This window comes from Hyaena hyaena, unplaced genomic scaffold (assembly GCF_003009895.1).
Source record: "Hyaena hyaena isolate Hyena2069 unplaced genomic scaffold, ASM300989v1 scaffold_56, whole genome shotgun sequence".
Lineage (NCBI taxonomy): Eukaryota > Metazoa > Chordata > Mammalia > Carnivora > Hyaenidae > Hyaena > Hyaena hyaena.
The window spans coordinates 4,288,785-4,316,274 of record NW_024080688.1 but is presented as its reverse complement, the minus strand read 5'-3'; the positions used below and the strand labels follow the sequence as shown (position 1 = coordinate 4,316,274).

The 27,490-nt window shown below is 36.9% G+C and overlaps 1 protein-coding gene across 1 annotated transcript in view; it reads right to left on the bottom strand.

Annotated features, from left to right (window-relative positions):
- RAD18 (RAD18 E3 ubiquitin protein ligase) overlaps positions 1-27,490 on the bottom strand; it is a 107,092-nt gene that overhangs the window by 47,027 nt on the left and 32,575 nt on the right. Inside the window, exons 5-9 of the mRNA XM_039231276.1 lie at positions 25,495-25,829; positions 23,248-23,347; positions 20,258-20,442; positions 5,894-5,970; positions 4,473-4,533 (exon numbers count right to left, since the gene is read on the bottom strand). Coding sequence (XP_039087207.1) covers positions 4,473-4,533; positions 5,894-5,970; positions 20,258-20,442; positions 23,248-23,347; positions 25,495-25,829 — 758 coding nt within the window. The remainder of the gene's footprint in view (positions 1-4,472; positions 4,534-5,893; positions 5,971-20,257; positions 20,443-23,247; positions 23,348-25,494; positions 25,830-27,490) is intronic.

Here is a 27,490-nt window from a genome sequence, read left to right as displayed (position 1 = left end):
AGATGTGGTTTATCTATACAATGAAATACTACATGTCAATGAGAAAGAATGAAATCTGGCCATTTGTAGCAATGTGGATGGAACTTGAGGGTGTTATGCTGAGCGAAATAAGTCAGGCAGAGGACAGATACCAGATGTTTGCACGTATAGGTGGATTAGGAGGAACTTGATGGAGGACCATGTGGGAGGAGAAGGGGAAAAATAGTGGGGGAGAGGGAGGGAGGCAAACCATGAGAGACTCTTGAATGCCAAGAACAAACTGAGGGCACATGGGGGTGGGGGAGGGGAAGGGGGGTGATGGACATGGAGGAGGGCACTTGTGGGGATGAGCACTGGGTGCTATGTGGAAACCAACTTGACAATAAACTATTTTAAAAAATAAATAAAAAATAAAAATATTAACTATTTAAAAAAATTTTTTTTTTTAAATGTTTTATTTATTTCTAGGAGAGAGACAGCATGAGTAGGGGAGGGTCAGAGAGAGAGGGAGTCACAGACTCTGAAACAGGCTCCAGGCTCTGAGCTGGCAGTCAGCACAGAGCCCGACGCGGGGCTCGAACCCACAAACCGTGAGATCATGACCTAAGCGAAAGTCGGAAGCTTAACCAACTAAGCCACCCAGGCGCCCCAGATATTAACTATTTTAAATAAATAAAATTTATTTTCTTGGGGGAAAATAAATAAATAAAAATAAAATCAGACTTCCCAAGCAATAATTTACACATAATAAAATTCATCAATTTGAAATGAACAATTTGATCCATTTTTTAAAAAAAAAAACCTATAGTCATGTAACTACCAATGCAATCATGAAACAGAAGATAAATCACCCAAAAGAGTTCCTTTGTGATCCCTTTGTCCCCCCATCACAGCAGCTGGCAGTACCAATTTGCTTTCTGTTTCTGATTTTTACCTTTCTAGAACTTTATAAAAATGTTCATTCAAGATGCTACCTTTTTAGCTTGGCTTTTGTTGTAGCACAATGTAAGTGATGTCCATCCATGTGGCTTCAGAGGGCAAGAGTTCATCCTTTTTTATTGTTAAGTACTTTTCCATTGTATATGGATATATCACAATGTATTTAGGGATATTTAGGTTGTTTTCAGTTTAGGATAATATGGATAAGCTGCTCTAATATTTGTCCATAATACTCTTGAAATTGTTTAATACAACTCATGAATTTTCCTTGTTGGAAATTATATATCTCAATAAATCTGACTTCAAAAATCTATGTGTGGATATATGCTTTCATTTCTCTTGGATAAACAGCTAGGAGTAGAATGACTAGGTTGTATGGAGGTATATGACCTTAAAACAAACTGCTAAACTGTTTACCTATGTGGTTGTATCATTTTGCATTCTTACCAACAATGCATTTGCTCCATATCCTGGCCAGCAGTTTGGTATTATCCTTTTTTTTTTTTTTTCCATTAAAATAAGTATATAGTATTATTTCATTCACAATTATATTCTCTTGGGGCACCTGAGTGGCTCAGTCAGTTAAGCATCTGATCTTGGCTCAGGTCATGATCTCACAGTTTGTGGGTTTGAGTCCTGTGTCAGACTCTGTGCTGACAGCTCAGAGCCTGGAGCCTGCTTTGGATTCTGTTTCTCCCGCTCTCTCTCTGTCCTTCCCCTGCTCATGCTCTGTATCTTTCTCTCTCAAAAATAAATACTAAAAATTTTTTTTAAAATTATAATTTCCTAAAGACTAATGACTAATAAGATTAGCCATATATTTTCACATGGTCACTTGACATTTAAATATTTATTTTGAAGTATGCTTCAATCTTTTGCCCTTTAAAAAATATGTGCCATATGCCTTATTATTGAATTTTAAAAGTTCTTTACATAATATAGATACTAGTATTTTTTTTTTTAATGTTTTATTTATTTCTGAGAGAAAGAGAGATAGCGTGAGCAGGGGAGGGCCAGAGAGAGAGGGAGACACAGAACCCAAAACAGGCTCCAGGCTCTGAGCTGCCAGCATTGAGCTTGACGTGGGGCTCGAACCCATGAACCGTGAGATCGTGACCTGAGCCGAAGTTGGACGCTTGACTGACTGAGCCACCCAGGCGCCCCTTTAGATACTAGTATTTTGTCAAATATAAATTTTGCAGTATTTTCTCACAATCTATGGCTTGAATTTTCATTCTCATATTTGCCTTTTAAAGAGTAAATGCTAAATTCTACTGAAATATAACATCACATTTCCTTTTAGCTTTTTCTTACACGATTCATACTAGATGCGAAAGATGACAATGTCAACTGTGAATATAAAGTTTTATTCCTTCTGTTAAAATCTGTATACTATTTACTCTTTTTTCCTTCACACTGTTTAGGACCTATAGTACAATAAAAAAGGTAAGAAAAATACATTTACCTTATTCCCAATCAGAAGAAAAGTATTTAATATTTCATCATGAAATATGATGCTAGTTTTAGGTTTCCTATAGATATTCTTTACCAGATTGAAGAAATTCTATTTTGATAAGAGTTTTTATTATAAATGGGTGTTCAATTTTGTCAAATGCTTATTCTTCATCTACTCAGAAAATCATATAGCATTATTTTTTAGTTCCTTAATACAGTGAATTACAATAATTTTCTAATTAAACCAATCTTGCATTGTTAGGATAAATCCCACTTGGTTATGATGTATTATCCTGTATATGTATTGCCAGATTTAATTTACTAACATTTTGTTAAGGATTTTTGCATCCATGTTCATGAGGAATAGTGGTCAGCACTTTTTCTTTTTAATGTTTATTTAGTTTTGAGAGAGAGAAAGAGACAGAGACAGAGTACGAGTAGGGAAGGAGCACAGAGAAAGGAAGACACAGAATCTGAAGCAGACTCTGGGCTCTGAGACATCAGCACAGAGCCCAACAGGGGGCTTGAATTCATGGACCACGAGATCATGACCTGAGCCGAAGTCAGACATTTAACGGACTGAGCCACCCAGGCACCTCATGAACTTTTATTATATCGTCTTTGGTTTTTAGTTTCATGGAAACTTCAGCCTCATAAAATGAGGAAAGAAGTATTCCTTCCATTTCAATTTTCTAGCAGAATATGTCTAAAATTAATATTATTTCCTTCCTTACATACTTCATAGAATTCACCAGTGAACCTATTTGGACCTGGGATTTTCAATTTGTCTATTATTTCTTCTTGAATAGGTTTAGTAGTTTGTGTCTTTCAAGGCAGTTGTCTATTTCATGCATTTTTTAAAAACATAGAGATTTATTTTAGGGCTAAATGCATTAACTTAACATGACGTACCTAGTAAAGATACAAATTTCTATTGTCTCTAAACTTTTTTTTTTAAAGATATGTAAATGGGGAGCGATAGTTATATCTTTTCTTGCCTAAATCTAACTCATATTTTTCTCAGTATGGCATAATTGTTAGACATTATTCTTTTAACGGTTTAAGTTATTTTCTCTCCAGCAAATTGGCTGGTTTCCTTATTTTTGGCAATTCAGTGGTCACTTGATATGCTCTATCTTCTGCCTCAAGAAAAATTGCGTTGGCTTCCCAAATATTAATTAGGAGGCTTCCATCACACTTATCCTTCTAACAACTGAAAAACGCTGACTTTCGTTGTTCAGTCTAAGGTCCATGAATGCTCTAGGCTCCTTTTCCTACTCTGGTAAGGCACAGGCCATCTCACCTGTATCTAGTGCCTCTGTACTTCATCTCCCCTCCCAAAGAGATCTTTCCTGAACCTACACATTCAAAGCTTAAGAACTGAAGGAAAGGAAGGAAGGAAAGAAGAAGAAGGAAGGAAGGAAAGAAGGAAGGAAGGAAGGAAGGGGAAGAGGAAGGGGAAGGGAAGGGAAGAGAAGAGAATTCTGATAGCACAGCAAATACAATATCATGTGTGGAATATCATTTCATATTTATTAACTACCTGTTTGTCAGGTACTTAAATATAAATTTAAACTAGAAAACAACCAACCAAACAATAACAGGTACCGAAGTGACAAAACATGAATGTGCTAGCTTTAGAAACGATACATGCGGAAAGCCTAATAAGGAAAAGGAAGTAAGTTGGAAGTTGGTAATAACTGATAAAATGAAGACTATTTTGCATAAATTTGCAAGTTACAGAAGTGCTGAAATTCTTCACACAAGTGTTGCAGTGAGTGGCCTGAGGACAAGATGGAAAGTCAGGAATGTTCCCATTTTAACTCCATTTTATTTTCACAGAGATGCTTGAGAGCAGCTAATTAATATTTTAAAGTGCTTAGTGATAAGCTCAAAGAAGAATGTTAGAAATCAAAAAGCAGGCGCACAGAGTTACAAGAAAGGTCACTGAGTAAACAACTAACATTCAGTTACTTAAGTAATAGACAAGAAAAGTTTCTAACATTATAAGAACTTATTTTAAAAAATTAAGAAAAATTATTTAAGATGAACCCGCAACCCAAGCTCTCTACAAATAAAGAAAATGCCACACAACTTACGATATTTACTGTGAATTTCATCTATTTCTTTTTCCGTTTGGTCCTTTGTAAAAACCATTATCTAAAATAATCCAAAAGATCTTAATTAAAAATTCAAAAAGTGACAAAAACTGAAGTTAGTACTACAAATGTTAAAATTGGGGAAAATAACCTCTTATCTCTGTTACATATAAACCTAGGAAGAGTAACTCCTGTGTACTTCCTTTGAATATCATAAGTAGTATACCTGTTACTCATTACTGTTTTCTCATCTGTAGAAAATGCAACACTAATATTCATATTAACACTAACATGAAGTAGTAACACAATGATCAGTTAAATTTATTTTCAATATTTAATTTTTCATATTCATTAATACAACAGGTAACACTTGAAACTACAAGTCTGAAAAAGTATTTAGCAGATCATTAATAAGGCAGATTTTCTTATCTGACTTCTGTTTCCAACCTAACCTCTCCAAGTCTACTGGAAAGGTAATAAATGAAGAAAATATAACACTTAGTGTGTTAAATTTCTACTTCTACTTTTGAAAATCTTAGACTTAAGAGATCAGAAATCTACTTACATGACTCATTACAGTCTCCATCTTACAGTTAGCACACACACAGTAAAAAAAAAATCAATGAAAATCTCATTTTTTTCCTACTATCTGATTATAAACTTACTTCCCTAAGGTCGTTGCTTTCCTTACAAACACATTCCCAATGGTGTAGGAAAAAAAGTCTACTTGGGAGAGCCCATAACACCTCCTTCAGTGTCACAGGACACAATGACTATATTTTCTTCTTTGTTATCCTTTCCTCAACATTCCCAATGGTGTAGGAAAAAAAGTCTATTTGGGAGAGCCCATAACACCTCCTTCAGTGTCACAGGACACAATGACTATTTTCTTCTTTGGTATCCTTTCCTCAAGTTTTGGACCATCAAACTAGAAGAAGGCAATAGCAAAGAATTTTAGGTCTCTGATTCCCTCAACAAGCTCAATAGATACTCAATCTTCATTAAGTCTTACAATTACTTAATTTCTTCATCAGCATAATCACAGAATTACAGAATGCCAGAGCTAAAAGGGGATATCTTAGAGATCATATAACTCCTGAGTTTTACAAAGATCCTAAGGGACACAGATGTTAAGAGCTTATCAAATGCAACCAGCAGAGAAAGGACTAATATCAATACCAGATATTCAGGCATATGCTTTTTCCACAGGACTATAATTCATTAATACACTCTACTTTGGATTGTACTTAGCCCTAGAAGACTGCTAACTGTGATAGAGTTGTGTGCTAAAAATGAGCTGCAATTAAATCATTAAATACATTAAATAGAAATGTGTTCCAGGACATTTCCCACTGAACAGATTTAATTTTCCTGGGCATTCAATTTTTCTACCCAGATAATGAAAGAGACCATCAACATACGCTTTCGTTGAGTTTACTAGCTTCAAGACGCATCCGAGTCTTCTCCATGGTTTCAATTTCTTGAACGATTTCAGCAGCTGTTAAAATAAGAACATACAGGCAGTATTAATTACATGGTCTTGATCACTGGACTGCCCTAAAGCTAGGTAATGGGTATATGTGAACTCCCCGTTCTATTCTTATAAGTTTTCTCTAAGTCCAAAGTTATCGAAAAAGAGAAGATTTAAAAAATAACATGGAGTAAAACACTGAACTCTTACACATGCACAACAGTTTAAGACATAACCATAGGAACACAGTAAAGTCACTTTGCTCCTTCCTTTAAGAATATAGGTAGAAACAGCAGTCCCAATGGAATATGTCAATTAACTTGTTAGTGTGAACTCAATTCTTAGCAGATATCTATTCAAACTCCAATGTACTCGATACAAATTTACATTTTTAGATACAGAGCATTAAGACCCATGGAGCAATATCAAAAGGTCCAGAATACATGCAACAGAAATCCCAAAAGAAGAAGAAAAAAGGGAAGAGAAAAAATATTTGAAGATCGAATGGTCAGAATTTGCCACATATAAAAGACATCAAACCACAAATGCAAGAAACTCAAAGAACATTACGCAGAATGCAAAAACAAAACAAAATACAACATATATAACACAGATACACAGAGAAAATCTGTGTGAGTCAGAGAAAGAATATGTTACATAAAGAAAATTCAAGCATTATATCATGCTTCTCATTAGAAATTATTCAAGCCAGAAGATAATGGAGTGATGAATTAAAAGTTTAGAGAGAAAGCCATGCCAATCAGGAATTCTATATCAATGAAGGTATTTTTCAAAAATGAAGGAGGACTAAAGATTTTCTTAGACAAACAAAAACTGAGAGAATATATTATTAGCAGACTTGTACTGTAAAAAGTGTCAGAAGAAATTCTTCAAGCAGAGGAAATATGAAACCAGAAACTTATCTCTTCCTAGAAGAGAAAATGAAGAGTGTTAGAAATGGTAAAAATGAAGGTAAAGACAAAATATGTTTCTTATTTTTAACTATTCTAAAAGATAACTGACCGTTTAAAACAACAATATATTGTGTTAATATCATAGGTAAAAGTGTAAAACTCATGGCAACAACACAAAGAATTAGGGATTGAGGGTCTACTGTTGTAAGGTTACATTTACACTGTAAGTCAAGCAGTATATCGTTTGAAGGTAGACCGTTACTACTTACAGGTGCTTATTATAAATCCTACATCAACCACTAAAACTTTTGCAAAAAGAGGTAAAATAAGCCCAAAGTAGAAATAAAATGTATGAATAAAAAATACTCAATCCAAAAGAGAGCAAATAAACAAATAAATGGGATAAAAAACAGATGGAACAAACAGAAAACGCCAACTATATCAATAAGTACATTAACTGTAAGTGGTTTAACAGCATCAATAAGGGATAGAGAATGCAGACTGGATATAAAAAAGCAAGACTTTTATATGCTTTCAGTAAAGAACCATTTTATTATTTTTTTAAGTTTATTTATTTTGAATGAGTGAGTGAGAGGGAACATGCAGGCATGCACGCAGTGGGTAAGGGAGAGAAAAAGAGAGACAGAGAGAACCCCAAACAAACCCTGCAACTGCCAGTGAGGAGCCATAGACAGAGTTTGAACCTACAGACTGAAATTATGACCTGAGACGAAATCAAGGGTTGGACATTTAACCAGCTGAGCCACCCAGGCACCTCAGAATGCATTTTAAATAAAAGACATAGATAGGTCCAAAATAAAGGTATGGAAAGAGATGTATCATGTAAATACTGAAGAGAAGAAACTTGGAATAGCTATATTAATATGAAGCACAACAGACTTCAGAACAACGAATGTTATCAGAGATAAAGAGGGAAATTACATAATGATAAAAGAGTTAATTCACTAAGAAAACCTAACAATCCTAAATGTGCCTGCACCTAGAACAGAAATTCAAAATACATGATAGAGAACTTCTAGTTCCAAAGAAGATGGACTAGACTCATTTCTCTTCTGATATCTCATATTGTTCCTCAGTAATTATAACTAAAACCCTTGGATGTAAGATAACAATTATGAGAACTCTTAAAGGTAGAAGGAGTAAGATGGACTGGCTAAGGGCTTCAGAAGTTAAGGAACAACATGATGGTGAGTTCTTTGGGCTTTCTGTTTATCTTCTATAAATCCCAGACTGGGCTCTGATGAAGCCTGCAACTCAGAGCTACCAACCGCCACCTCCCCCCCCACAAGAAACCATTTTTCTAGCAAAGCACTGTGAAAGGAGGAAACCAAAAAACTTTTTGACAATATCTGACCTGACGTACTCCAGCTAAACACTGCTGCTGCTTCCTGCCCTCTACAGCACAATCAGAGAGTAAGGGTGGAGTATGGATTCCGCCCCTCCCCCACCGCTTCTCCACCCAGCGGTAACAGGAGGATTGGGTTGTGTTCCCCAGCAACACAGGGCCAGTGGAGACCAAGTGAGAAACCCAGACCGCAGCCAGCAGTAGCAGGTAGCACTCTCACCCTCTAACTAGTGATTGGAGTGAGGATCTCAAAGAGACAAAACCTGGAGAAAAGCATCCTTTAAACCTGCACGGGAAATCCTAAACACATTCTTGAGCAACTCACATGTGAAATATTCTAAAAATTAATTTTAGAGGCCAAAAGGTTTGAGAACTGGAGCACAGTATAAAAGACCAGATTTTCCGAGTGCCCTCCAGGTAGTAATTAAGTGAAGCTGAACAGGTCAACACTGTAAGGACTCTGAAAATTAAACAGTCATTAGAACCACGGTCCACAGAAGTAGGCCTGGATCTGCATGTGAAACGTACACAGGGTGAGTGCCTGCTAAAGGAGAATATTTAAAAAAGAACTAGAATCTCATATTACAGTCAACATGTCTAGGACACAATAAAAACTCTTGTCAACTAAGAAGCAGGAAAATAATACCTTCAATTAGAAAAGACAGTCAACAGATGCTAACACTGAGATGACTCCAATCTTGAAACTTATCGGATAAGAATTTTTTTTTTTTTAACATTTAATATAAAGATTTTATTAAAAGATTTCATCTTTATCCTAACATATTAGCTCTACAAAAACACAATTCTCAAATATACTAATGTAGCAGAGAACTTGGGGGAAAATTAGTTTTAAAGATTTTGTCTAACTGAATGCTATCTAAAAATACCAAATAAAAGAAAGGGACTTCATTTAAAGCAGTGTGATTTTCTTTTTTTTTTTTTTTTTTTTTTTACAAATAGTTTATTGTCAAATTAGTTTCTACATAACACTCAGTGCTCATCCCCAAAGTGCCCTCCTTCATGCCCATCCCCCCTCCCCCCCACATCCATCAGTCCTCAGTTTTTGTCAGCATTCAAGAGTCTCTCATGGTTTGCCTCTCTCCCTTTCCCCCACCATTTCCGCCCTTCTTCTCCCCCTTGTTCCTCCGTCAAGTTCCTCCTAAACCTCCTATACGTGCAAACATATGGTATTTGTCCTTCTCTGCCTGACTTATTTCGCTCAGCATAACACCCTCAAGGTCCATCCATGTTGCTACACATGGCCAGATTTCATTGTTTCTCATTGCCATGTAGTATTCCATGGTATAGATAAACCACATCTTCTTGATCCATTCATCTGTTGATGGACACTTAGGCTCTTTCCATGTTTTAGCTATTGTGGAGAGTGCTGCTATGAACATTGGGGTACATGTGCTCCTATGCCTCAGCATTTCTGTATCCCTTGGGTAAATTCCTAGCAGTGCTATTGCTGGGTCATAAGGGAGTTCTATTGTTAGTTTCCTGAGGAACCTCCACACTGTTTTCCAGAGGGGCTGTACCAGTTTACATTCCCACCAACAGTGCAGGAGGGTGCCCGTTTCTCCACATCGGATAAGAATTTTAAAGCAACCAACATAGGGGCGCCCTGGTGGCTTAGTCGGTTAAGCGTCCGACTTTCGCTCAGGTCATGATCTCGCGGTTCGTGGGTTCGAGCCCCGCATCGGGCTCTGTGCTGACTGCCAGCTCAGAGCCTGGAGCCTGTTTCAGAGTCTGTGACTCCCTCTCTCTCTGACCCTCCCCTGCTCACGCTGTCTCTCTCTCTCTCTCTCCTAGAAATAAATAAAAAACATTTAATAAATAAATAAATAAAGCAACCATCATAAAAGTGCCTCAACAAGTAATCTGGAGCGCTCTTGAAACAAAAGAAAATAAAACTGCTACTGTATATAATATTTTTAAGGCAGCCAGTGGTCCATTATAAAAATATATCTTCTGAAAGTAGTTTAAATGTTACATTTAAGTTATTAAAATTTCTTATATTTGGAAGGGACAACTGAAAAGCAACAATTAGAAACACAGTACAACAAATGAACCCTACTGTATTTCAGTAAAACGCCAAGCCACACTGAAAAAAGATAAAAAGGAAATTATGAACACAGCATACCCTCAATCTGGGAAATGGAGGAGGAGAAAGCAAATCTCGGTAGAGAGAACTAAAAATTATCCTGAATTCTTTCCTATAGGCAGGTCCGGTGTGCAGCAGTGCAGTAGTACAGATGAAGCAACTCTGAAACTATTTTAGATGCACTACAGAATTGGCCAAATTAGTACACATGCTGATGCTGTTGAAGGGAGGATTCTCCGCATGGGGAAAAATGGGAAATATAAATACGGACAGGGAAAGGTAAAGTGCTCTGTGGGGTTGGACTGCAAGCAGAGGTATCGGTATGCTCTCATGATCTCTGATGTATGTAAGTGTAAATGGATTTACATGTGTACATACACATACAGTATACAGGCACATAAATATGTGCCTGTATATGTACACACCCATGTACACACATCTATATGCATGCATCTATTCCTGAGCTCAATCTGCTAAAAGAGCCTAGAAGCAAAGGCACCAAGGAGCAACGTGGAAGGAGTGAAGTTAGAAAATCATCATTTTGCAACTATCACAGAAAAGATTGGCTCATGTAGAAATTACCTAGGAATGCTAATTAATATACAGATGAAATTTTAAAGAGATATAGGATATTTACATGGTGTTAAAGTGTTTCTACAGGTATCTGATTACTAGCAAGGGGAAAACTATACATCGGAGAAATTGGTAAGATGATTAAACCAGCCATCACAAATGGGGGCGGGGACGGGGCACAAAGATGTCAAGCGCCCTGGATGTGATATCCTGAGAAGGGAAAAAAAACATCACTTATATAGTATTCTGGCCAGGAATGCACAGCCTTAATGTAATTATAAGGATACATTAGTCAAAGCCAAAATGAGAAACATTCTGTTTGATGGGGAGAGGAAACAACAAAAACTGCATTTTTTTGGCCAGTGTCATAAAAGACAAAGAAAGACTGAGGAATTGTTCTAGACAAAAAGAGATTGAAAAAAATAGTACAACTAAATGTAGTATGTGATCCAAAACTGGATCATGTACTGGAAGGAAAAAAAATCCATTAGTGATCATGACTGGGTCTATTGCTGAAAACAGAACAGAGATTATAGAAATGGATAAAAGTGTTGTTAACAAAGTTAAATTTACTGAAATTATTCGCTGTAATTTGGTAATAAAGGAGAATATCCTTTTTCTTAGGAAATGCAAAGTAAGCACTTAAGGGTAAAGAATCGAGATTGTACAATTTAGATGATTTAAGAAAAAAGTAGAAGTATATAAATATGTACACACATGTATTCTTATACAAAGAGAGAGAGTAATAGCAATTCATAAAGGAAATAAGGCAAAATGATAATAGGTGAATCCATATAAAGGGCATAGATGTGGGGGTTTTTATGATAATTATTTCCAAATAAAGAAGTTTAAAAGGAATACAAAATTAAAGCTTTTCCAAGGCACCTAAGTGGCTCAGTCAGTTAAGCGTCCACCCCTTGATTTTGGTTCTGGTCACGATCTCATGGTTCATGAGATCAAGTCCTGCATTGGGCTCCACTCTGACAGCACAGAGTGGATTTTCTCTCTCCCTCTCACTCTGTCCCTTCCCCACTTGCACTTTCTGTCTCTCTCAAAATAGAAAAATAAGCTAAAAAAAAAGCTTTTTCAGACAAAAGCTGAAAAGAATTCGCAAACAGCATATCTGCACTCTTTACAAGACATATTAAATAAAGTTTTTCAGGCCAAAAGAAAATGACATCAAATGGAAACCTGGATCTGAGCAAAAAGATGAAGAACACTGGAAACAGTAATGGGTAGGCACCATATAGACTTTCTTTTTCATTTTTTATTTTCTTTAAAAGAAACTTGACAATTTAAAACAAAAAAAAAAGAGTTAAAAGGCATTATGGAGGTTGTAACACATATAGAGGAAAAATCTATGACAACAATGAAACAAAAGATGGAAGTGCTAAGATACTTCTATGTTTTACAGGAAGTAGTTAGTATATTATTTGAAGGGAGACAGTGATAAGTTTAAGGTACATATGCTAAGCTCTAGAATAATCACTAAAAGAAAGTAAACAGAGATATACCTAATATCCAAATAATGAAGATGAAATAGAAAACTAAAAGATACTCAATCCAAAAGAAAGGGGAAAAAAAGACAAAACAAAGAATGAATAGAACATATAGAAAAGAAAAGCAAGATGGTATTCTTGAACTCAACCAAACAGATTAAATGAAATGAAAATGGTTTAAGCCCTACAACTTAATGGTATATCCTGTCAAATTACGTTTTAAAACCAAATCCAGGGGTTCCTGGGTGGCTCAGTCAGTTAAACATCTGACTCTTGATTTTGGCTCAGGTCATGAGATCTCACCATTCATGAGCTCAAGCCCCATGTAAGGCTGTGCACTGACAGTATGGAACCAACTTGGGATTCTCTCTTTCCCTGTCTTTCTGCCCCTTCCCTTCTCATGCTCTTTCTTGCTCTCTCTCTCAAAATAAATAAATAAACTTAAGAAAAAAGCAAATCCAAACCTCTTTCAAAAGAGTTTAAATATAATAACACAACGGGTTTAAAGAGAAGAAGAGTGAAATAAGATAGAGTGGCTATATTCATTCATATCAGATAAAGTAGATCTTGAGATGAGGAATATTGCCAGAGACAACAACAAACATTTCATCATAATAAGTAGTAGATTAACCCACCAAGAAAACATAACAATACTAAAGGCACATACACCTAATTAATGAGATTCAAAATATAAGGAAAACTGAAAATATTTAAAGGAAAAATGGAAAATCTATAAATATAGTTGGTGATTACTCCTTTCAGTAATTGATACCATCTGCCAGTAAAGGATCAGCAAGGATGCCGAAGACCTGAATGTACTATCAAGCAACATTACAGAACATTTAAGAAGAAAAAAAAAAGCAAAATATTCAAGTGTTTAGGAAATCCTAATACTGAGTTATAAAACAAGTCTCAATAAATGTAAAAGGTCTGAAACGATACAGAAGTGGTCACATAGAATCAAATTAAAATGAATAATAAAAGATATCTGGGAAATACCCATATACTTGAAAATTGAAAACACTTCTATATAACCCATTAGTCAAAGAAGAAATGGCAACAAAGATTAGAAAATATTTTAACTGAATGCAAATGAAAACACAACATTTCAACATTTGTGGGTGCAGGTAAAATAGTGCTTACATGAAAATCTTGAAAGAAGAACAATCTGAAATAATGATCTAAGCTTCTACCATAATAAGTACAAAGAGAAGACCAAATTAAACCTAAAGTAAATAGAAAGAAGAAAATAATAAGGATAGGAGAAAAATTCAATAGAATGGAAAATAGGCAACAAGTTGAGAAAAAAATGAAACTGAAAGCCAGTTCTTTGGAAAAATCAATAAAATCGGTAACTTATAGGTAAACCAATCAAGGGAAAAAAGAGAGAAGACACATTTCTAATATCAAAAACAAAAGACAGTACATTACCACAGATCCCGCGGACATTAAAAGACAATGAAGGAAATATTCTTTTAAAAAGTACTGATAGTAAATTGTAAATTCAAGAGCTTAGATGAAATGGATACAGTCCTTGCTAAAAATAAAAGGCTGCTTTAATATTCAAAAATCAATGTAATACAAATCAAAAGCAGAATGACATACCACTTCAGGTGGCTAGGGTGGCCAAAGCAGGAATGACAGAATAACAATGGTGGCAAGAATGTGGAGAAACTGGAACCCTTATGCAAGGGAGATGTAAAATGCTAAAGGCACACTGGAAAACAGTCCAGCAGTTTCTCAAAATGTAAAAATGTAGTTACCATTTAACCCAGAAATTCCACTCCTAAGTATATATCTATGAGAAAGGAAAATATATGGCCACACAAACACTTGTGTATGGATATTCATAGTTCATAGCAGCGTTATTCATAATGGCTGAAAAGTGGAAAAATCCCAGATGTCAGTCAATGAATAGGCAAAAATAAGTAACATACGCACACAATGAAATACTATTTGACAATAAAAAGGAATGTAGTGCTAACCATGGATATTCAGTACTAACTGAATAACCTTGAAAATATGCTAACTCAAAGAAGTCAGTCACGGAAGGCCATGTATTTATATGAATTCATTTAAATGAAATGGACTTCCAGTTCCACACAGGAGGTTGGAAGTTGCCATCCCATCTTAACAGTAAGTTAAAAGCTCAACAGACTGGAAAATCAGCAATTTCTCTTAGAGCCACAATGAAGAGGACACAGGGCAAACTAATACCCCCCAAGCCTGTGGAGACCTTCAAATACAGGGAGTAATGGCTTACTTTGGGAGAAACTTACAAGCAGAAACTGCAGCGGGAAACACAACAAAAGATAAGAAAACCTGAACTGTAATTAATTAATTAATTAATTGCTAGAGGTCCTATGCAGATGATGCTGAGAGTTAAAAACTCTAGGGAGACCCAGTCATGGCTGGAGGATGTTGGGGAGACAATGTCGTGAGATTCATCTCCAGGAGTTCAACAAGATCCTTATAGTAAATTACCAAAGAAAACTCTCTGGTTTCCAGCAGGGGGAGGAGAAAAGGACCATCTTCAAATATACCAGTGTACTCTTCTCTTCACAAGACTTGTCCTCCCAGGAAACTAGTTAAACAGAGCCTAATCACCTGGGGTATTGCTGGAGCCTAAGCGACCTGGGAAAGAGAGACACAGAAGTCCCCGCCTTAGCTGCGGTTCTACTCTCCACGGTTTTGGTAACCTGCAATCGCCCATGGTTCGGACACAGATAATCTTCTTCTGATAAATGATGAGCAAGAAAGTCAAGAGCAGCCTAACACCACATCACAATGGCCACGTCATTCAACTCTCTTAATATGCAGGCAATTGACCACCTCGCATTACCACAAGAAGGGTGAATACACTACAATAACATATTTTGAGAGAGAGAGACCACATTCACTTAACTTTTATTGCAATATGTTGTTATAATTGTTCTATTTTATTATTAGTCATTATTGTTACTATCTCACGGTGCCTAACTTATAAATTAAATTTTATCCTAGGTGTGCACACATAGGAAAAACAGTATATATAGGATCCAGTACTATCCATGGTTCCAGGTATCCGCTGGGGGTCTTGGAAGTACCCCCAGTGGATAAGGGAGAGACTACTACACCCAACCTCAGCCCACTCTGGCCATCTTCCCACCTGAGGGAGGAGGGAAAAAAAACTAAGAAACACTTGGCAAGTTTACAATCCAGAGACACAGGCTCACTAAAGAATTGAGGCCTAAAGCTAAGACTATAAAAAGCTTCTGCTCCCTGGCACACCTCACCACCAATTACTAAGGGCCTATTTATACAAATTCCTTTTTTTTTTTTAATTTTTTTTTAATGTTTTATTTAATTCTAGGAGAGAGACAGCGTGAGCAGGGGAGGGTCAGAGAGAGAGGGTGTCACAGACTCTGAAACAGGCTCCAGGCTCTGAGCTGGCAGTCACCACAGAGCCCGACGTGGGGCTCAAACCCATGAACCATGAGATTGTGACCTAAGCGAAAGTCAGACGCTTAACCGACTAAGCCACCCAGGTGCCCCACAAATTCCTTTTAACTGGTATATCATGCGCCAACTATCAAGAAAAAAATTACAAGGCATACCAAAAGGCAAAAAGCACAAACACTGAAAAAAAAAAATGAACAGAATATCCAAGCACTGTGAGATAAGTAAATAAAATATCCAGAAGAGACAGGTCTATAGAGAATTGTCTAGGGCTGTGAGGACTGGGAAAAAATGCCGAGTGCCTGCTAATGGATACAGAGTTTCTTTTTGGGGTGATGAAATGTTCTAAGATGTACGGCAGTGATGGCTGCATAACTGTGAACATACTAAGAAACACTGAACTATAACTTCAAATGGGTGGCATGGCATGTGAATTATATCTCAACAAAGCTATTAAAAATCAATGTAATAAGCCATTTTACAGAATATTACTGAATAAAGGGGAGAAATGACCAACTCAATAAAGTAGAATAAAGATTGGACACAACTCAACGCTCCTTCAGGATTCCCAACAAACTGGGAATCGAAGGAACACCCTCAACCTCAAAAAAGGTATCTTTGAAAATCTACAGCTGTCCCCCTTGAAGGTGAAGGACTGACTATGTTACCTATAAGACTGGTAGTAAGGAAAGGTATTTGTTCATGCTTCCACACAACACTGCACTGGAGTGTCTAGCCAGTGCAGTAAGGCAAGAAGAGGAAAGCAAAGACACACAGACTGAAAAGAAAAAATAAATAAAACTATTTTTATTGACATGATTGTGTAAATAAAAAATCCTATGGAATCTATTGAAAAACAACTAGAAATCATTTAGTTTCAAAAGTTAACACTATATAATATACACATGTGTATATATAATGCAAATGTACAAAAATAAACATATCAAAATGATTCTTTAAAATAGTAAAATAGTAGTGAGAAACTGAAATTTAAAACACCACTTACAATAGTACCAAAAAAAAAAAAAAAACCCTTAGTGATAAATTTAACAAAATACTGGGGCGCCTGGGTGGCTTAGTCGGTTAAGCGTCCAACTTTCGCTTAGGTCATGATCTCGCGGTTTGTGGATTCGAGCCCCACCTCGGGCTCTGTGATGACTGCCAGGTCAGAGCCTGGAGCCTATTTCAGAGTCTGTGCCTCCCTCTCTCTCTGAACCTCCCCTGCTCACGCTGTCTCTCTCTCTCTCTCCTAGAAATAAATACAAATATTTAAAAAAAATTAACAAAATACTTAGAAGACATGCATATAAAAAACTGGAAAGCAATGCTGAGAGAAATTAATGGAAACCGAAACAAAGAGAAATAAAACTTGACTAGTATTAAAAGACTCAGTAAAGGTATCAATTCCCTCTGAGTTGATTAATGAACTCAATGTAATCCCAATTAAAATCCCAGAAGGCTTTTTTGCAGACATCAACAAACTGAGTCTAACATTTACATGGAAATGCAAAGGACCTAGAATAGTCAAAATAATTTTGAAAAAGAACAAATTGGAAGGACTTACTCCACCCGACTTCAAGACTTGCTAAAAGTTATAGTTATATTAACTATATATAAAGCTATAGTTATATAACTATAACAAAGTTATAGTAATCAAGGGTGTGGTGCTGGCAAAACAAACAAACGAACCAGACATAGAGACCAACAGAACAGAAAAGATTCTAGGTATATTCACATACATATATGGTCTGTGGATTTTTGACAAAGGGGGGGAATGTAAGTGGGGAAAGGACAGCCTTTTAAACAAATGGGCTGTTAAAACTAGATATACAGCCGTATTTTTTTAAGTGAGCCATAGCCTTCATCTTACATCAACAGAAAAACTAACTGGAAATGCATCATAGACTTGAATATAAAAGCTAAAATTATAAAACTTCTATAAGGAAACATAAAAGAAATTCTTTGTGATCCTAGGGTAGGCAAATATTTCTTGGTGGAATAAGCATGAACCATAAGAGAAAAAAAGTGGTAAATTGGGTTTCAGCAAAATGAAAAACTTCTGTTCTTCAAAAGATATTAGGAAAACGATAAGGCAAGTCAAAGCCTAGGATAAAATATTCAAATACATGTATTTCACAAATGCCTGGTATCTAGCATATATTAACAACTCTATGTTTTAAAGTTATTTCTTTATTTTGATAGAGAGTGCACACACATGCAGGGAAGGGCAGAGAGAGAATCCCAAGCAGGCTCCACGCTGTCAGCAGAGAGCCCGATGTGGGGCTCCATCTCACAAACTGAGATCATGACCTGAGCCGAAATCAAGAGTTGGAGGCTCAGCTGACTGGGCCACCCAAGCACCACCAGAATATATAAACAACTCTTATAATCAATAAAAAGTGTTATCTGACAAAATATTTCAAAACACACACACACAAAATAGCAAATAAACATATGAAAAGATGCTCAACATCATTGGCCTCAGGAAAATGCAAATTAAAACCATAAAGAGAAGGGGAAAGGGCAGTTTTTCAATAAACGGCGCTGCGTTGATTGGTTATCCATATGGAAAAACAAGAAATTCTCATCCCTAGCTCACAACATAGGCTAAGATAGATTCCAGATAAATTGCAGGTCAAAATGTAAAAGCAAAAACAATAAAGCTTTTAGAAGAAAACAAGAGAAGGTCCTCATGACCTTGTGACAGGGAAGGACATAAACAGTACTGACCAAAGGAAAAATGCAAAAGATTAGACAGTACAATTAACAACTTCTACTTCTTGAATGAAGTCATTAAGAGAATGAAAAGGCAAATTGAAAGAAGAGTTTAAATATACATATATACAGCAATATCTATATACAGAAAATTTCATGTACTCCCATAAATAAATAAGGGGGAAAAAAAGATACACATCATTAAAAAATTGGTCGTAACGCTGAAGTGGGTATTTCACCAAAGAAGATATCCAGATGATCAACAAGCATAAACTTGCTCAACTCTGTAAATCATTGGGGAAATGCAAATTAAAACCATAATGAGACACTACCAATGACCCACTAATGGCCAAAAAGGAAAACTGACAATACTGATGTTGTCAAGGATGTGAAAAAACTGGAACTGTCAGACCCTCCTGATGAAAGTGTGCATTGGTAGGAACCAAAACAAGAAGAAAAAAAAAAAAGAAAGAAATTAAACGAGGGGGAAAATAATGTACCCTGGCATGGAGTTTTTGGCTATGTCCCTGAAAGCTGAGCAAATGCAAAAATATATCAACACTTTCACTCCTAGATACACACATATCCAAAAAACATGTGTGCCTATGTGCACCCAGACACGTAAAAGAGACAGCAGCACTATTCTTAAGAGCCAAAGAGCAGACAAATTCAAATGTCCATCAACCACTGAATGGATAAATAGTGTAATAGACAATGGAATACTCTATAGTGACAAAAATGAAAAGAGCACAACTGTACACAAAAACATAGATGAATCTTCTCAACATAAAGCTGCACAAATGAAGCCACACTCAAAAGAATACATAAGCTACTCAGTATTCCATTTACATGAAGACAAAATGAATAATCTGTGGTGTTAGAAGTCAAGATGCTGGTCATCTGTGAGAATGAAGGTGGTAGTGATTGGAGGTAGGGGCACAGGGGCTTTGGCGATGCTGGTTCTGATCTGAGAAGTAGTTTCAAAGGTATTTTCCCTTTGTGAAATTTACTCTGATAATTCACCAAACAATACAATTTGTCTACTTTTCTGTTTGCATATTCTACTTCAGTTTTTTTTTAAATTAGGCAACTTTATATATGTGCTAATAATTCAAAGAACTCCAAAATATGTGTGTGGTTAAATGAAAAAGACAAACCATTAAATAATGTGTATATAGTAGTAACACTTTTACGAAACAATAATCAAGGACATATGTTTGTGTATAACTTCTAATCATAATGGTAACATTTATCGAATGCTAACTACTTGCTATGGTACAGTGCCATGCACTTTTCATTTAATGCCTTTAAAAACACTATGTAGTACACAGTATTATAACCCTTATTTTATAGGTGAGAAAACTGAGATAATAAGTAACTCGCCCACGGTCACGCAGTCATAAAGCTATAATACTGGGATTATAATCCAGGCTCCCCAGATCAACTCTTCATCCTGCACTGTCTCTGGAAACCTATACCTGAGAAACAGGCAGCAGTGCTGCCTGTGAGATGGCAACAGGGACTGAGAGATAGGCTGGCTTCACAGAGTGTGCTCCAGATATCTTTTGAAGGAATACATTTGCATGTCTCATCTACTATCAAAATTGTTATTTATCAATGTTTCTTTTCTATGGTTTATAATCCCTGAGCTACACAAACTGCTCTATCCAGAGAACAAGAAGAACTCATTGTTTTGTTAGCTTACCTGATTTAGGGTGCAAAGCATCGCACTGGGCATTGTACATGTGTACAAATTCTTGGTGCCTTTTAATGAGCTGTTGTTTATTTCCTTGAATAGATAATCCATGCTGTTTTAGCTTTTTCTTTAAATCACGATCTGAGAGCAAGTTATATACAGTTTTGGGCAGAGGCTTTCTTTTGTGAATAGAACTGAAAAGAGGGAAAAAAGAAATCACTAAGGGTTACTCTGAATTATCAAAAGCTCTTCACATAAAACAGTAATTTGCCTTCTGACAGAGTACCAGTGTGACTGGGAGAACAGTGGAATCGTTAAGGTAAAAATGAAAAAGAGAAGGACAAATTTGCAAATAAAGGTGACAGTGTTGGACATGATGCATGTGAGGTGCTGATAGCACATTCAGATACCAGGATCCAGGAGGCAGCCAAACTTAGAGGAACAGAGTTCTCAGAAAGAAACCAGGCCTAAAGATGCAGACCGGAGACGTCCACGGAAGGCTTGTGCGCTAAATGCTGTAAGAACTTCACTTAACATAACACTTACATAGACTTACTCATTTCTCCAATGGTTTAAAACACATTTGCCCTAAAATTGCCCATGGTTTCCAGGCAAAATCTCTATACAAAAGTTACCTCAGAGTACAAACACTATTGAGATTTAGACTAAAAAGATTTAAGAATATAGCTTCTTTAGAAAAAAATTCTAATCCACAATCAAAACTACCCCCTTAGCTTTACCCAATTCATTATTGCCAATGAAAAAAGAATTCGGAAAGCTGACAGGTAGGTAGCCTTCTAACGGCAGCATCTTCAAAGAACAGGACTGAAAACAATAGCAAAAAATACAAGAGGGTTTTGTTGCCTTCAACTTCAGTTAATTATATTAACAAATCTATAAGGCCTTACAAGCGCATTAGCAAAACCACCACCTGGCTCTTCATCCTACTTATATAATTAATACACTGACAAGCACTAAGCTGCAATGTAATATAGCAAAGCCCTATCAACTGATTTTCTTCTGCTCCTTCCAAAAAACCAATTAATAAACATTACTTCTTAAAATGGAATAGAAATAAGCTACCTAAGGGTATCAATGACTTGAGACAATTTTATAAAAGGACTCCTTCGTAAATTTTAATCTATTTAAAATGATTATAATCTGACTCTCTGAGTACACTGCTTGGTTCAACACCACAGCAATTAGGTGCTTAATAAACATGACTTCAAAGTAGTCATTACAATTTCAATAATTTCAAAATGAAAATACCAAAGTCTCCAGTAAAAACTAATAAACACTTGAAAGTAAAAGGTTTATCCAAAAAACAAGATTTTACAAAGGGCTTGCATGTAACTAGTTTGCCTTCAAGTCCATGCTGCCCAAATCGCAGTGAGTCTTGGAGCCACAGGGAAGACTTATAAAACTGCAGATTCTTGGTCACATCTCCATACCACCCACTTCGGAAGTTGAAGCCTATAGTCTATGTTAACAAGCTTCCACAGGGTAAATCTGATGAAAATGGCCCAAGAATTATACTGAGAGAAATGGTAGAGTTGAATAAACAGAGACTGAAAACAACCTAACATTTTTCTTCCCTAGCTAAATTATTTCTTTTATGCTCTATCAATAAACTAAAAGCCAGAGATCATGATTTAACTGCAGAAAGACTTGCAAACTCTCAACAGATTCTGTTTTACTGAAAATTACCCAGGGGGCTCTACAAGATAAGATCATGGCTATAAAAATCACAGTACGTAGCAAGACCTGAAACATTTCGTAGGAGTTTGTACACGCACATTGTGAGGAACAGTTCATTAAGTCTGCATCTAAAACATTTCAGCTTAGCAAGAATAGGTGATTAAACCTATGCCCGTGAAACTCGAATGGAAAACTGTGCTGTTCGTTGGCATTTATGACGAAAAGCACCAGTGGAATCAATAATTTCTATTAAGAAATTTAAAAATTTTAAAATATGAAGACTGATAGATAATGCCCAAAACATGAAGATTACACTGACTCTTCTTCCAGGATTTAGTGAAAGTGAGTAATGCATTTAAGGGTCCTCAGAATCTGAAGACATCAAAAGGATGAATCAACTCTGACATGATTCTACACGGAATGGGTTGAGGGTTGTCACCCCTATCGAGGAAATGCCCCATCAGGGTGTTGTCGATAAAATACTTTAAATGTCACAGTCTCTTTTATGTGACCAGACCCCAGGATCAGGATGCAACTGAAGAGAAACACAGCTCAATGCTTCCCTAAGTGTATTTTCACAAATACTAGTTTTGCAAGATGTTGAGATATGACGACAAAAAGGTTTTGCAGTCAAATAACTGTAGCAATGGCTGGATTAAGCAAAATCCAACAACTACCTTTGATATAGAACTTCTCAGAGCCTTCGATACACTAACTGGTGCAGTGAACCCTTCCCTAAGAGGGATACAATATGCAGGGCTTCTAAACTGCAAGAGAGAGCAAATGGCAGGACAACATATTCCATGGAGCAAGGTGTGACCATGGGAACTTGAACTTAATTACATATGGATGAGTAGGTCTTGGATAAATTGACAGAGCTAAATGTATTAGAAGAAATATGACAGATGCATCTAGAAACAGGGTGGTCCAAGCAAGAGGATCAATGCTGATACCTCACCATTAAGGAGAAAATACTCAGCTTCCATAGTTGAAACTCATTCCTCAGGAAGAAACTTTTCTTCCTTTTCTTTTTTTTTTTTTTTTCCCAAACAGGCTCCATGCCTAACATGGGGCCTGAGCTCACAACCCTGAGATGAGAGTCAAATGCTCTATGAACCGAGCCAGCCAAGTGCCCCAAGAAGAAACGTTTCTAAGGAGAAATTCAAGTCACCAGATTCTTATGGTTTAAGGGCAATAACCCTCAGGACAAAGGAGACAGAGTAGAAGAGCTAGAAAATAGTTTACAAAGCATAAGAAGTACCTTGCTAAAGTACCTCAATGGTTATACATAACTTTCTTACCTTCTGAGGCTTTCCTTCTTCTCCTCACGTGTTAAACAGCTGTCTAAGTGCTTATTAATGTGATTTTCTGGAATATTAACCCCACAAACAGGACAATCCACTGTATTTTTCAAAAGAGAAAGAAAGACTTATTACTTATGGAAAGGGCAAAAATAATGTATAACCTGACATCTTTCAGCAATTAATATAAAAAAACAGAATCCCAACCTTAACATGCACTTAGAAAAGCAAGAGAAAAAGAATGACACCTCAGGGCAACAGAGATAAGGATAGACTGTTCACTGAGTAACGGTTAAATTGTGGGAAGTCACATAATTAGACTCCTCGGCCTACAGAAAGAGACGGCAAAGAAGACTGGAGATTCATTTAATAGAAAATGCTTTGGTTAAGTCTTTTCTACCAAGTTGTGACCAACCTGTAGAACTAACCTTATGTTTCCCCAAGTCTTAGAGCCATTAATAGTTAGCATTGTAGCAACCCTAACAATGTGAATAAGGTACACTTGGCCGGGGGGGGGGGGGGGGGGGGGGGGAGGGGTTTATGTGCAACTAGTGAAGCATTCGTTGGTTTGGACCAACTATTGTTCAAATTAGCAAAGGTGATCAATTCAACAATTTAGCTCTCATCTGTCATTACAAATACAGTGTTATCATTAGGAAATGCAATCATTCTCAAACTGCTTGATGAAGCTGTAGAGGACTGTGGAAGAATCTTGGGGCCCAGAAGCTACCATGATAAAGGCAGGGAAAAAGGGGGAGGTCACGGCCCCTATCTCTACTTAAATGGAGCAGGGCCAATTTTATCTATTTTATGTATTATAGCTCATTAAGATTTCATTTGAAAAAACTGGTCTGCTAGGGGAAAAAAGTTAACTATCAGCCAAAAACACTACAACAAGAGCTGTCAAGTGATAGTCAGAATGATCAAAGATATGCCAGGAAATGCATTTAAGATTCACATATCCTTACAAAATTTAAATCTTGAGTACTAATATGCTAATTTCAACCTAAGTTTAATAACCACTCACTGCCCTGCACTGTATGTGATGTGGGCATACCAAAGATGTGTAAGATCTAGTTTCTGCCTACAAGGTGCTCTGAACTTCACAGGCAAGAAAAGACATGGAAAAAATAGGTTAAACAAACTGAGCTATTCATCAAAAAAGCAAACTGTACACAAAATAGTCCAGAAGGCAAGTGCTCTGCCACTGAGGCGATGGAAGAGGTCAGTATTGTCTCACATAACCAAAGAATGGTTAGGATCTAGATAAGGTCCAAAAAGGTAAAACAAGGGTCAGCAAACATTGTTAGTGAAGGACCAGGAATTAGAGAAGTGGGCTCTCGAGGCCAGATGGTCTCTCTCACAACTACTAAACTCTGTCATGGTGCATGAAAGCTTCACTAGCAGATAGCGGTGGCTATTTTCCAGTGAACTTTTATTTACAAAAACTGGTGTCAAGCCAAATTTGGCCAGCAGCTTCTAGTTTTTCCAATCTCTGGGTATATTCAAGGAATAATGGGGAGATCACCTTGGCTAGCGTAGAAAGGTTTTTGAAAGGGAAAAATAAGAAATAAGATCAGACAGCTAGATTAGGGGTCAAGTTGTCTATGGCTATAAATGCCAGTCAGAACAGCTTGGAAGTGTTTACAAAGTGGTATAATAAGATAAAAGGAACTCTTTAAGATTGAAATGGAACTGATATGAAAGATGAGGGGGGAGAGGTGCCTGGGTGGCCCAATCGGTTAAGCATCAGACTTCGGCTCAGGTCGTGGTCTCATGATTCATGGGTTTGAGCCCCGCGTCAGGTTCTGTGCTGACAGCTAGCTCAGAGCCTGGAACCTGCTTCAGATTCTGTATCTCCCTCTCTCTCTGGCCCTCCCTTGCTCACGCTGTCTCTTTCTCTCTCTTTCAGAAATAAATAAAAACATTTAAAAAAATTAAAAAAAAAAAGACGAGGGGGGAAATTAAAAGCTGAAAAATAGACAGCTACTGCCATAGTTAAAATATGAGCTAATTAAAACTGCTTCATTTTTCCAGCAATCAGCCTCAATCCCTATTCTATGAGAGCAAAAGAGTCCAAAAATATCTTGCAGCGCTGCCTACATCAATTTCTGAGACTACTATAATGTGAAATCTGGTTTGCCCTTTCCCATTCCTTCCCCCACTCAAGATGCTGATTTATTCTTATGTCATGTGGGATGAAAAGATTTCCATTAAGAAAATACATACATGAAAATAATTTCCTACCTTTGACAGCCTGTTTCAAGGCTGACGTAGAGGGTGTCTCAGGAACATGAGCATCTAAGGAATGTGGAGCTGTCTTTTCCACAGAAGGCGTCTCTTTGGTCTTTGAAGAAGCGCTGCCCTCTTTTTGAGGGAGGAATTTACTTTCATTCTCTTTTATCGACAACTCTGATGCGGAACCACCAGTTTCTCTGATCAAGAAATTCTCCATTAATTTGCTTCCTTGCTTTGAATGTCTGAAGGCTACAGGAGTGTGTACTTTGGCAGCAAGGTTCTTTGAAGAGGAGGAAGCAGGGGATATGGGGGGTGACTCTAAGGCAAACTGTAGCAGATGATTCCTTGAAACACAAAAAATACAACCGGGAACTGAGATGTCAAGTTATACATAATAAGTTAACGGACATAAGCTGTTTTCCCAATTAACACTTGCTTCTGTAAAATACAGAACTTATTCCATAATGGCAACCAAACCAGCATTTCTTCAAAGCAATAAACCCGATTTAAAAAGCAATTAATCTTTGGGGCACCTGGGTGGTTCAGTCAGTTAAGCATCTGACTCTTAGTTTTGGCTCAGGTCATGATCTCATGGTTCATCGGACTGAGCTCAGAGCTAGCATGGAGCCTGTCTGGGATTTGGGATTTTTCTCTCTCCCTTCCTCTTTGCTCCTCCCCCACTCGTGTGTGTGTGTGTGTGTGTGTGTGCGCTCACACAGACACACAATAATTTTTTTTAAATGCAGTTAATCTTTTATAAAGGCAAATAGAGATACTTCAGAATCTGGCCTTGGAGAACACCTGGCATAAGACTTAACTCTCTAACCATACATAACTTTAGAATCTGAACAAAACATATAAAACAAGTGTTTATAGCATGAACTGTAATCAACACAAGGCTGCAGCCAATGAAAGAGAAGAGAAACCTGAGGTGATCCAACATTCCTCCAAGAGATTCCCTAGAAGCATCTTCTGGGAGTTGGGCATTGAAATGGAGCGGAAACAGAAATTAGAGTTCTGGGCAAATATGGCTACAATTGGAGGGACAAGGTGGTAGACAGACGGTAGCCACAGAAGGAGAACCCCAGAAATCTGCGTAGAAATTCTCATCCATTCCTGATCATCTCCACAGCTGCAAAAGCCTAAGACAAAAACACATGAGGACCTAGGAGGAAGCAGATGTTGAGAAGGTGAGATTCCCAAAGCTGCTGACAAGCTGTTAGCAGTTTGAGCCCGGCCAAATCGCAGGCATCTTGGTAAAGATCCTAGACATTCAGCCTAGCTCACAAAGGCCACACCTTAGGAAAAGTAAATAAAACTTTACTTTTAAAGTAAAGCAGACCAAACCCAGCTAAGAACTAAACAAGGCCCCGACAGAACAAAAGTAAAGAGCTGATCGTTTAGCCACCAGAACAGAATCCAACATCTTTCAAAGGAAGATAATTCACAGTCTCAAAAACATTTCATCAACAATGTTCAAAACACATTTAATCAAAAGATAAAAGAATCAATGGAAGGAGATCCAGAGGTAGCCCAAAGAGTGGCATTATAAGGACTTCAAGGTAACTACAATGAATATATTAAAGAAAAAGATGAAAAAAGAGACAAATGAATAAAACGATAGTGTAGTGTTAGAGGAAATAAAAATTCATCCCCAAAAGGATAAAACAAAGAAAATAAAACCTAGCCATATATTAATCGAATTGTTAACAAATAAGAAAGAGAAAATCTTGTAAACAACCAGAAAAAAAAAAAAAAGACATGTTACCTTAAAGCACAGTTGCCTAACTTTGGCACTCAGGACACTTTCAATCAAATCATTTTTTTGTGTAAAGAACTGTTTGTGCATTGTAGGAATGTCAGCAGCATACCCCCCCCCCCCCCCCCAGACTGAGACAACCAAAACATATCCAGACATTACCAAATGTTCTCCTGGGGAAGAGGGAAAAAGGAAGGTAAAATCATTCCCAGTTGAGAGCCACTGCTCCAAGAAACAAGAAAAACA